The sequence below is a fragment of the Lissotriton helveticus genome, chromosome 3_1 (assembly GCF_964261635.1).
Source record: "Lissotriton helveticus chromosome 3_1, aLisHel1.1, whole genome shotgun sequence".
Classification (NCBI taxonomy): domain Eukaryota; kingdom Metazoa; phylum Chordata; class Amphibia; order Caudata; family Salamandridae; genus Lissotriton; species Lissotriton helveticus.
Genome location: NC_136061.1, coordinates 1,977,316,128 through 1,977,328,702, shown reverse-complemented (window position 1 = coordinate 1,977,328,702; position 12,575 = coordinate 1,977,316,128). Strand labels below are relative to the sequence as shown.

The window sequence follows — 12,575 nt, the reverse complement described above, 5'->3', positions numbered from 1 at the left end:
AACACCAAGGAAGAGGCGTGGCTTGGGCGCCGATGGGGATGGCGGCGTGAGCCTGTAGCTCCGCGTCCGATCCCGAACTTCTCCTGATTATTCTTGCCTCAGCGCCGTTTTCGGTGCAGGCGACCTGTTTGGTGAACTGGGAGCAGTCGAGGAACTCCTTATCGCTGACACGGAGTGCCAGGCGGCGTGTGGAGTGTCGTTCTCAAGGTTGGCGAGGCTGCGCTCTGAGCATAAGATGGCGGCAGCCCCGAATGGAGGAGTGTAGGCTGAAAGACGCAGAGCAGCGCCGGGTCGGGAAAGCACACTGGAAAAGAGCTGGAGGAACGAGCGGAGCGGGGTCCATACCACTAGAAGCTGCTGGTGGATGGTGGAGTGGGTTAGAGCCCCCTGCGACCCCCTAGGACCGGGACAGCGGGTGCGACGTCTGCTACACAAGATGGCGGCCGCGGGGAGAAGATCCTGACCTCCGTGACAACGGCTGCTGTGGTGTAGCGTGGCCAGACCAGGGAAGGACACACTGGGGAGAGTCACTTACTGCTGAAAGGCGCCCCCGCAGCATAGTACGGAGTGGCTCCCTGGGCGGCGGCGAACGCCGACGAACTGGTCCTGATACACCTGATTGGTGCTCACATTGCCGCGCGGCAGGATCCCAGCCACCTGCCGACTCTGGTAGATGTAGATAACACGCAGGGGGGGCACCGGAGTGTGGAACGCTCATAGACGACGGATTCCCTCTGAAAGAGGTGAAGAACTTTGGGAGGCGATCACTGAGCCACTGGAACGGGCTACGGCCGACCACAAGCGGCCGTTTGGAACACAGCTGGGGAGTCCTGGACGGAGCGCACCTGGAGGGCTGTGACGACTTATGACCAGGTCCCAGCTGCAACTATGGTGCTCTGGCACAATGTACAGGCCTAGCATGGAACAATAAACATTAGGGGGAGAGCACGATTTGATGCTAATGCTGAAAGCTTGAGAGGGGACCACCCTATTGATGCCCAAGTGGTGGGAGCAGCCGAGGCTCACATACGACGCGGGACCCTGAGGTGGTGCATACAAGCGGAGGGGGGACCAGGACTGTTGCGGAAGCCTCTCCGGAGGGGTATTGCCTGGTGTGCACTGAGGTACGGGCGGCCTACACGCGCTTGGGAAGGTGACAGGGATCCAGACGCACAAGATAGCCACGAACAGCCGAGAGATGGCACTGAAACAGGGCCAAGATCAGGCAACAGGATTGGAATCTGACCGCGATACACAAATCGCCCCAGAGGGAACGGCGCAGGAGCAGCGACTGAATAAGCGTCTGGATGGGATACTGGACGCCATAACGGCGACCAAGGAATCCCTACATCAAGATATCGTGCAGGTCGCGACAGGTTTGGGTCTCCTGAGGGCGGATCATTCAAAGCTAGCGGATAGAGTAAAAGAAAATGACCTACTGCTTCAGGAACTCAAGCCTGCAGTGGTGACGGTGGAGCACAAGCTGAATGACATATTGGACCGATTGGCAACACTGGAAAAAAGGGCGGAAGATTCCGAAAGTCGAAATCGGAGGAACAACGTACGGGTAGTAGGCCTGCCCAAAAATTCTGAAGGAGATGACGCAGTCGCTTACATGGAGACCTGGTTTAAAACAGTGGTGGCGCCAGAGGGCCTCTCCCCCTTTTTTTCTTTGGAACGGGCACACAGGATTCCGGCCCGGCCGCCTCAACCGGGCCGACCACCTCGACCAGTGGTGGTCAAAGTACTCCATTTCAGAGACAGAGACCTGTTGATCCAGAGATCGCGATCGGCGGGGCCTTTTCAGGTGGACAACAGTGCGGTCACGATCTTTCCGGACTATACTCAGGAGGTTCAAAAACGCAGGGCCTCGTACTTGGCTGTAAAAAAGGAACTGAGGGATGAGGGTATACAATATTCTTTGTTCTTCCCGGCCAAGCTACGGGTGATTATGGATGGGACGACTCACTTCTTTCAGACTCCTGAAGAAACATGGACTTGGCTTGAATCGTACAGGGCTGGCACGGACCGTAGGGATAGAGGGGACCGTGAACGGCAGAGACCTGTCCAGGTGCGCAAATCGCAACGCATCCGCAAGCGCAACAAACTCAAGAAGATGATGAAAGATGGCCAAATGGCAGCGGACAGTAAAGGGGCACTGGCAGCGACAGCAGAGATAACGGGCTCACACCGAGAGGGGCAGTCGGTGGGCTCGGGAACGGACTACGAAGATGGAAAGTCTGGAGCGGACCTCTCGGATGTGGACAGCGCTGGAGGTCCACTGGTCACCCCCCAAACAGCAGATGGGATATTTAATGAGTGACAATGCAGTGAGTAGACTACTGATGTCCGGCTGTGTAGGTGCTGTTGACTCCAGTGGACCGCAGATCGGCAGGTACTGTGACGAACTATTATATGGGATCCTGGGCTCGGGGTGGGGGCGCGTCCCGCCCCCCGCTGGCCCTGAACCACCCTCCTATTGCTCTTAAGGCTGTCTGTGGTGACTACTACAGAATAGAACTATGTGTGCTGTGTTGGGAGTTTGGATGGGGGCTGATACTGTGTTATTAGGTCCTGTTCTGGGGGGGAGGGAGGTGGGAGTTTTCGGGGGAGTTTTGCAAGTGGGGTTATGCTGTATTGAAGTGGGCGGCCGTGTGACACTGCTGGGGTGCCTGGGAGTTGACTACGATGGGGACGTTACCTAATTTGAAATGTCTTACGTGGAACGTCCGCGGACTTCGGACCATGTCAAGGCGTTGCAAAGTGCATGCATATTTGGTGAGGCGTGGCATTCAAATAGCGTTGCTGCAAGAAACTCATCTCACCAAGCAGGAATGTAGCACACTGCAGAGGCGGTGGCATGGCCAGGTGTTTGGCACGACATATTCGGCATTTGCCAGAGGAGCGTTGATTTGGGTGAGAGCGGGAGTCCCTTTTCAGGCCACGAACCATTTGGTAGATCCTGAAGGTAGATTTGTAGCGGTGGAGGGGAGGTTGTACGGCCGTGATGTGGTTTTATGCAGTGTGTATGCTCCTAATATGGACCAGGCCCGCTTCTTTGATGGATTAACCGGCTCGCTGGCTCACTTTCTAGCAGGGCCTATAGTACTGGGAGGGGACTTCAACTCCATTACAGATGTATCACTGGATAGGTCACATCCACCACTGGCAAACTCCCCAGTGCGTAGACTGGCCAAGCATAGGCTGGACTGGCAGGAGAGATGGGGCCTTATTGACATATGGAGAGAGCAACACCCGGACTTCAGGGACTATTCCTTTTTCTCAGCCATACATGCTCTGCATGTGCGGATAGATTCTATATTATGTAGTGGACCGGTAGCCGCCATGACAACACACACGGAATATTTGACCAGAACTATATCAGTTCATAATCCTTTAGTGATATCTGTGCAGTGGCAGCGAGTGAGGTCAGCCGTACCTACTTGGAAGTTGCGGCCGGATACATTGGAGGACCAAGTGTTTGGTGCCACTATCCGTCAGGGTATTGAGCACTACTTTGAGGAAAATGGAGGTACGGCCACCACCAGATCGGCGGAATGGGATGCCCTGAAGGTAGTGGTAAGGGGCATGTGTATTGGTAGGTTTCCAAGCGAACGGACAACAGTTCTGGCTGATGTGGAGAAGGCAGATAGGGTACTGAGGGAACTAGAGCAACAGAGACCAGAGCGACCAGAGCTGCAGACCCAGTTGCAGGAAGCGAGGGAACTGGTCGCGAAAGAGACGGAACGCCTGAGGGGCTATGACTACAAGCTGTATATTACCAAAGTGCATGCTGAGGGGGACAAGGTGGGCACGCTGCTGGCGAGACTTGCGAACCCGGAGCCTAGGGGGAGCCCGATCATGAGCATACGAGAGGTGACAGGAGAGGTGGTCCACTCGCAGGCTGCGGTCATGTCGCGCTTCTTGACTTATTACGCAAATTTATATAGGAGCCAATTGACCGCCGAAGCCTCTGACATTGAGGACTATTTGGCGGGCGTCAGACTCCCTGTACTGGACGAGGACAGCTCGAAGGAACTGGGTGGTGCTATAACGTTATCAGAGATTAGGGTGCCTGTCAAGCAGATGGCTAGGAACAAGACGCCGGGGGTTGACGGACTGCCGGTCGAATTTTATGCGAAATATATTGATGTCTTGGCACCTAGGTTGCTGGAGGTCTACTCTGAGGCTTTGGAGCTGGGGCGCCTACCTCCATCGATGAGGGAGGCGATGGTGGTACCGCTGCTGAAACCTGGTAGAGAGGCTACGGATGTCACCTCCTATAGACCGCTGTCTATGTTGACAGTGGACTACAAAATCTTAAATCGCATCTTGGCTACTAGACTATTGCCACACATGACCACACTGGTCCATGCGGACCAAGCCGGGTTCATTCCCACTAGGAATACCTCAATCAATATCCGCCGCCTGGTTCGAGTGCTTGAGTGCCAGCTGGAGCCGGACCAGACGCCAGCAGTGCTGTCGGTAGACATCGAGAAAGCCTTCGACAGCTTAGAATGGGAGTACCTTGATAAGGTACTAGAGAAGTTCGGCCTAGGTGAACAATTTGGGCGCTGGACGAGGGTTCTCTACTCTTTTGCGACGGCAAGGGTGAAACTGGGTTCTGTGATATCGTCTGACTACGCGGTACGTAGGGGGACGAGAAAGGGATGCTCGCTCTCCCCACTGTTGTTTGCGTTGGCAATGGAGCCCCTGCGGGCTCGGGCGCGCTCTCTGGGGAGGCGTACAATGGGATCGGGATTGGCGAGCAGTTGCATACTATCTCATTGTATGCGGACGATTTGCTGTTGTACATGGAGGATACAGGACCGGCACTGGAGGGTGCGGTTGCAATGTTGTCGAGTTTTGGTATACTGTCGGGCCTTAAGGTCAATTGGACTAAGACATGCGTGTTCCCGTTACGGACGAATATGCCTCGTCCACCCCTGACAGTGGATACGGTTTGGGAAGGATCGTGCTTCACTTATTTGGGGGTGCGGGTATATCACGAGCCTGCGGATATGCTAGAGGGGAACGTGCGACGCCGCATCAGGGCCCTGAGAGGGTGCATGGCCTTCTGGGTGACTCTCCCCCTCTCGGTACAAGGCCGGGTGGCACTGTTAAAGCTTTACCCCGGTTGCTCTACTATTTCCGCACTTTACTCATATGGATACCACAGCAGGTTTTTAAAGAGTTGAGAACATTGACGATTGACTTCTTGTGGGGCCATAGTCGGCGCAGAGTGGTGCTGAATACGTTGATGAGACCCAAGCCCGATGGGGGAATGGCGGTCCCTGATTTCGAGCTGTATTATCTGGCAGCTCAGCTGCAGATACTGACGCAAAACATCGCCAAAGAGTTCAGAGGCTCGGCTGAAGTCAGAGGCACAGGTATTCAGAGGCATATCCTATCCTATATGATCATGCAACAGAAGTTGGAGCTAAGGGACCTATCCATGGAGGAGAGGACCCTACGACTATGTTGGCATAGGAGCTTAAAAAGAGCTAGGGCGACACGTCTATACGCACCATAGATCCCTTTGGGGATGCTGACGGCACAGTCGCATGGGGGGGACTGGTCCTCGCTAATGGACTGGGAGGACTTGGGCCTTCAGATGATGGGTGATCTGTATATTGACGGGGTGCTGGTGCCCTTCACTGTGCTCCAGGAACAATTTGGCCTCTCGGATGGGAGCTTCCTCTTACATGCGGCGGTGACGGCGGCGATCCAGAAGCACTGGAAGACGGGGTTGACGGAGCCCTGTACAACTATGGCTTGTCAATATGCAGTAATGGCTGCGGGAACGGTTAAGGCGGTTACCTGCCTTTATACTAGAATGTTGCACGAGGGATTGGAGCCGCTAACAGCTCTAAAAGAAACTTGGGAAGTGAGCATAGGCAAACCCATATCAGATACGGTCTGGGGACATATCCTGAGAAGAACATGGAAGGGGTGCAGAAATGCCCGCTTCCAGCAAGTGCATTTCTTTGTGATACATAGGGCCTATTTGACCCCAGGGAGGATACAAAGGTATTTTCAGGTACAGGATGCAGCGTGTCCGAGATGTTTGACACATGGGGTGGAGTTGGACCATCTACTGTGGAGCTGCCCGAGGCTGGGGACGTATTGGTCGGAGATGGGGGAGCTCCTCAATGCAGTCACTGACCGACAGGTGGAGTACGACATGGCGGCATGTCTGTTGCTCTGGTTCCCTCATATGGCCAAGACGAAAATTACAAGTAAATTCATCGACTTAGGACTTATTTTAGCCCAGAGAGAGATCACCTGGCACTGGAAGTCGAGGGAGGGCCCATCGACCAGGAGATGGATGAACGAATTACAGAAATGGGCTGGGAGTGAAGGGGTGGTCAGGTTACGGCAGGCCATTCGCACAGCAAATGAGAAGTGCCTAGAAATGGCAAGGGCATGGGAGACGATAGTACAAGCACTGAGGGACTACTTGACAGTCGAGGAAGACTAGGAGATGGTTGATGTGGGACGTTCCATGGGACACATGGATAAGACCTTAGAGATCCTTCAGGTAGAGCAGATTTGATTGAAACCATAGGACCGGAGCCCACATCAGCAGCAGTTGGGGGGGGTGGGTTGCGGGGAAGGTTATCAGGGACCCGTTACAGTTAGTGGAAGGAAGTATGCTGTAACTAGACTCCGATGTGGGTGAATGTAGGGATGCCCTTGGGACGGATTTTCGACAACATACTGATTGGTTAACGGTTAGGGGTTGGGTGATCTAGTACAGAGGAGCTTCAATGTATGAGTGGACGGAGTGAGGTGCATCGGCACTGATGTTGTTTACCACTGTTGGAATACTGTTTTTCGGGTGATAGTATTGGGATGGGGGTTAGGAGTTGAAGAAAAGCAGATGCTAAATTGTGTTGCTGACTGGACGCCTCAATGAGGTGGCTTCCTTGATAATTTTGATAGATTGGGCACGAACGCTGCCCGGCCTCCGGGATGTGGGCTGACTGGCTGTGTGCAAATTTGTTACCAAACTGTGCCTTATAATGCTCAAGGTTGGGAAGTTCGCATTATTTCAATGCTTGTTTGTGAATCTGCAATAAAAATATATTTTTTAAAAAAAATCTAAAACAACACCAAATACAATAGAAGTCTTAACAGCTGTAGGACAGGAGTTAATTACAAACACAGAAAGGGAATCTTGATTTGGACCATAAAATCCAAGGCAATGCATTTTCTCAAAGGTAAGCATCTTTTTCCACCAAACAATCAAGGGAGGGTGCTTGTTCAGCCATAGCATTCCCAGGATCACGTGAAAGTTGTGAGCAGTTATAATATTCTTCCCCTATGGTGGTGGATACAGGTAACAAGCAGTTCCTGGGTGTGGTGAGATATGGATCTGTATGCTGAACTAAAGCCATCAACTGACTGGCTTCAGGTTGGGTTTCAGTATGAACCAGGATAGAGCCGTGGCCTACAAATGTAGTATCAAAGAAATTACCAATAGTCTGACAGTCCACTAAAGCTTTAACCCATGTACCAGGCAATACTCTGTGGCTAAATAAAATCATGTGATGACAGGTAGGAGTGGATAGTGTTTGAAGATCGTTAACAAATCGGTTGGTTAGTTTCCCAACTGAGTGTTCTTTCTAGGGCAATTACACCATCACTTCCCCCTCCACACAGCAAAAGCAGAGGTAGTTATTTCTTCTGGGCTCCTTGTCCTGAAGTATGAACAGGCTTCTCAAACTTCCTAGCTGCAGTCGTTCGACCCCAGACGATAACGACCTCGCCCATTTCCTTTTGGTTCCTCTTCCTGGAAGAAATGAAAACTCTTCTTCTTCCCCCTTCTTGTTTAGAGTTACCCGATGTCTCATATTTGCCAGTTCTTCAGCAATTGTACTGATAAAAGAATTGTATATTTAGCAATTGTCCAGTTTCCAATGAGGGTGGACTGAACACGGGGCATGTCTTTATGCATATAAGGACATAATTAGTTAGCAACCTTATGCAAAAAGCCTTCTATTTAAAACTGATGACGGTGTAGGTGAAAGTTGCATTTAATTTCCCCTTAGTGCCTCATTGTTGTGTGTTTTCCTCTGTTGGTGAGTGCTGCCAATTAAGTCATTATGTGGTCCACAGTTGCAGCAAATAGTAGAAATGATTCTACATGTGTTCTATGTCCAGATTTCTGATTTTAAACTCTGGTCACCCCATACTTGTCACCTTGTTACTGCTTTCTTTGCAACACTAAGGTGATATGGTAGACTTTGACTTCTGGGGAGAAACCACCTTATTCAGTGCGCTTTTTGCTTCCTTCTTAAGACCCCTGGAAAACACCATTGTTTAGTCATCATTTGCCCATTTAGTTACAGCTACAAGACTCCTAAAATGGGTGACTACCAGAGAAAGTTGAGTGTTCTTTGTTTCAGATCCACTAGTCCATTGCAAATGGATTTTTGAACAAACTCCCATTAAAACATAGTCCTAAAATTTGCTAAGAACAGATCATTGTCACCCAATAGAGAATCCTGTTTTCAACTATTGGAGCTGGTTATTATAGGGTATTACACTCTGAATTAAGGAGAATGTAAGTTAGCCGTTCCTGTGGTATACACTTACTTGAACACTGTTCATGAAGTGGATTTTATGTACTAGAATTCTTTTGTTTCCCATAAATTTAGTAGAAATAGGATGTTAAGGTATATCTGCTGCTAACCCCTGGAGGCAAGGTTATCAAGGATGAAGCAGCAATGAGCGAGAATCAAAATGTGTTGAGGCAGTAGACCCCAAGGATTGCCCATACTAGGTGGTATCTTTTCCTGGGTTTCTAGGGATATTACTCTGTAGTGCAATGGTCTCTAGCCAAGATGATGTTATTTCCAAATGCAGATTGCTTAACGCCCTTGAAAAGGTGTATAGAACCGTCTCCGCAGACATCTGGGTAGTTAAGTAAGATCTCAGCAATCTGGCCAGTTCTTCTGGCTGGAGACAGGTGTACCCTCAGGGGTGGGTTTGAGGAGACACCTCGATACCCACTTAAGGGACCACTACTCACCAGCAAAGGAGACGAGACAGCAAGGGGTCTTCAATAAGGGTAGGGGGGCAGATAACAATTATACTAAGGGAGCTGCAGTGAGACAAAGGCAGATGTCCTATGGTACAATGTGAATCTAAGTTTTTGATAGTTCACCCCCTATCCCACTTCCAGATTAAACTACCTCATCAAGAATGCATTGCTGCTAATAATCTGCATCTTAAGAAGCAACTACAGAGAAATGGTGATAAATACCTTTCAGAATAATAGGAATGTCATACAAGTACAAGTAGATCCAGATAGCCCAAGGGAAGCCCCCAGGTTTAGTTTCACTAGATCAGTGATGAACTTAGGGGTGGGTGGAACTTACATAGTTTCACTCTGCGGAATTCTGTGGAATTACCTAAAAACTCTTCCAAATTTTCTGCTAGCAGGTGGAATTCGGCACATCATGCTGCTAGCGCAGATTTTTAGTGTCGGGAGCTTGTTCCGCCCTTTAAAATCAGCACAAATGGCACCACGCTGCACCACGCGGCACGCCAAAAGGCGCTACTTCTTTCTGCCGCTTGAGTAGATTTTCTACTCAAGCGCAAGTTTTCTCAACGCTAACGGTTGCGACCTGCAGCAACCGGCCGCAACCGGCCACATTTATAAATCTCACCAGGAGCCCTTCCAGTGCATGAAAATCATGCTAGGGGGACACAAATTCTCGCTCACCAACTTAATGTTGGCGGTCCGAGCACAAGAAAAAACTCTGCCATGCAGCGACTGGCAAAGTTTTGCCAGTACTTCCCGCTCCAAGCAAAATGCGGAGTGGGCGAAACTGCACGAGCTCTGAGGCAGAATTTTTCACCCACTCCTAGTTATAATGCATCAAAAATAGGAGAGGTCAGTAGAGGGGTAAAAAAATTAGAAAGGAACCAAATGAACTGTACTTACAGAGAAAGGAGAGTAATACAGAAACTGGTATAAGGTGTGTGCAAAGTCTAAATACTTAAGCTTGCGGGTTCTGTGGAGGGTTTTGACATGTACAGGTAGTGTGGCACCTTAACTGGTAGCAGTGTGTGTAAGGTAAAAAACAACAATAATGAAGACAGTAAAGCAAGGTCAGAGGAGACCCCGAAACCTCTGCAGAGAGTGGCCAGGTAATTATGACAAGAATCCTGTGCACACGTTAAGGTCGTATTACATATTGGGGAAGTTGCTGAGTAAACTGCAACCCCTTGCAAAGGTTCTCTTCCGTGCTGCTGCTGTGGGCAGATGTCACCTCCTCCTCGATCAATCTACGTCTGTGAGTGGGTACGCGCTGCCTGCAAAGGTGTGGGGGTTTGGTGGTAAAACGACAGAGACAGCGCTCACTCTTAACAAAATGGAGCAAAAACTGTGACTATTTACAATGTAGTGAAGCTATTTATAAACAAAATAGTGAAGGAATGATTGTACTTATGTAGTACTGTTTACTTCAGTAAGCAGTGGATTGACATAATTTGCACTAAAAACGTGATATAATTGTTGTTTGCTAATGCAAGACAAGTAATGCTTGTGTGCTTTTGTTACAGAGGAGAATACTGCCTGGCGGAATACACTGAAGTAAAAACAGTCACAATTAAACTGTCTTAGAAGAATACAAAAAACGCCCTTACAGCTTACAACACAATCTTGACAATCTTGAATGTGAAAGCAAAACATGGAGAGCATACTTCGAATATTCAGAAAAAAAGAGCAACAGAAACCGAAGAGCACTTGTCAGTTCTAAGAAAAGTTACTTTTTGAGAACTAAAACATGAACTACCGACTGGACTCTGAATGCATTTAATGTTTTTAATAATGTAATTTATATATCATCTTTTATATGTATTCAATACTTAGAATGTGCCCAATGGACCGGCACATAGCCCTCTTTTGGAATTGCCTGTATGCAACCATAGTCTAGTGTGCAAACTTGGAATCCTGCTGCACAAATCAGAGCAGAAGGAATGTGACAAGGGATTGTTGAAGCCATTGACCTTGGTATAACACTTTCCCACACCTATTGATTCTGCTTGCCGGCCCTAATATCACTGCCTTACATCTTTTTAACATGATATATATAGCACGAAGTTAAGCATATGCTGCTATTTTATGGCTTGTATGTGATAATGGGAAAAACTAAGGGAGTCAGAGGGTTACTAGCTAGGCTCGCCCTCCAGTCATTAAAGTCAAAAAAAAAAAAAAGGTTTCTGTTTCCAGATACCTGAGAGCCAATGGGATTACAAAACACCTAGGCATGTAGTGCTAGAATGTTGCCGCCTTGCCCTAACCGAGAACTTCTTTCTCTTCCAGGAAACTATATACAAACAGACCCATGGAACCAGCATGGGAAGCACATTCGCGCCGAGCGTGGCGGGACTGTATGTGCACTGGCTAGAGACAAAAAAGATCCTGAATACAGACAACCCCCATGCCACCAAAATCCAGATGTGGAGACGTTACATCGATGACGTCATCCTCATCTGGAATGGAACTGAGCATGAGGCAGATGTGTTCCTAAACTGGCTGAATCTCCAGGACCCTTTCCTGAAGTTCACCTCCACAATGAGTCGTGAACATCTAGTCTTCCTAGACCTAAACATTAAGGCAGAAAAAGGGACACTAATAACTACGACACATTTTAAGCCAACGTCTAGAAATTGCCTACTTAGCTTTGAGAGCTTCCACCCACGCCAACTCCGTGAAAACCTGCCATTTGGGCAGTTCCTGAGACTAAGAAGGAATTGTTCAGAAAAATGTGACTATGAAATGCAGGCCAAGGAATTATGCGACAAACTATATCAGAGACAATACCCGAAAAAGATTGTTCAGAAAGCTAAGAAAAGGGCATCCAATAACCACAGGGATGCATTGTTGGAGCCCAAACCTAAGGAACCACCATCAAATCCATTGGAAAGAAGGCCCATCTGCATCACCACGTATACAGTAGCTTCACAACAGGTGACAAAGATCGTGAAGAAACATTGGAGAACTCTGAACAGCGGGGGTCTTAACATCACCCAACCAATGTTCAGTCATCGGAAAGGGAAAAACCTGAAGGACTTGATGGTGCACACACGCCCTAGATCTATGGAAGGCCCAGTCCGACGTATGCACCCCTTGCCAACTGGACACCATCCATGTTCCAACTGCAGCGTGTGCCACCTGACTGAAACCACCAAACAGGTGATTTGTAATACAGGCCTCAAATGGGAGTTAAGACAGTTTTCAAACTGCAATACATCAGGAGTTGTCTACATGATCACATGTGTGTGCAATTTGCATTATATTGGAATGACAACCAGAAAGGTTAACACCAGAATGGTTGAACATCGCAGCAACTTTAGGTGCAAACACTCGAACACCAAAATGACAACACACTTTTTGGAAAAAACACACACACCCAACGATATGCGCTGGGTGGTGCTGGAAACCCAACCACCCCATGCTGACATGGAAAAGAAACTATTAGAAAAGGAGCAACGCTGGGTGTTTAAACTTCGCTCCCATATCGTGGGATTGAATGACGACATTCCCTGGGGACAGTTTA

General features: G+C 49.1%; 1 protein-coding gene across 1 annotated transcript in view; it reads left to right on the top strand.

Moving 5' to 3' along the window:
* ALDH1A3 (aldehyde dehydrogenase 1 family member A3) overlaps nucleotides 1–10,774 on the top strand; it is a 292,251-nt gene extending 281,477 nt beyond the window's left edge. Inside the window, exon 13 of the mRNA XM_078684080.1 lies at nucleotides 10,576–10,774. Coding sequence (XP_078540206.1) covers nucleotides 10,576–10,636 — 61 coding nt within the window. The 3' untranslated portion in view covers nucleotides 10,637–10,774. The remainder of the gene's footprint in view (nucleotides 1–10,575) is intronic.
* Nucleotides 10,775–12,575: the final 1,801 nt, after the last annotated feature.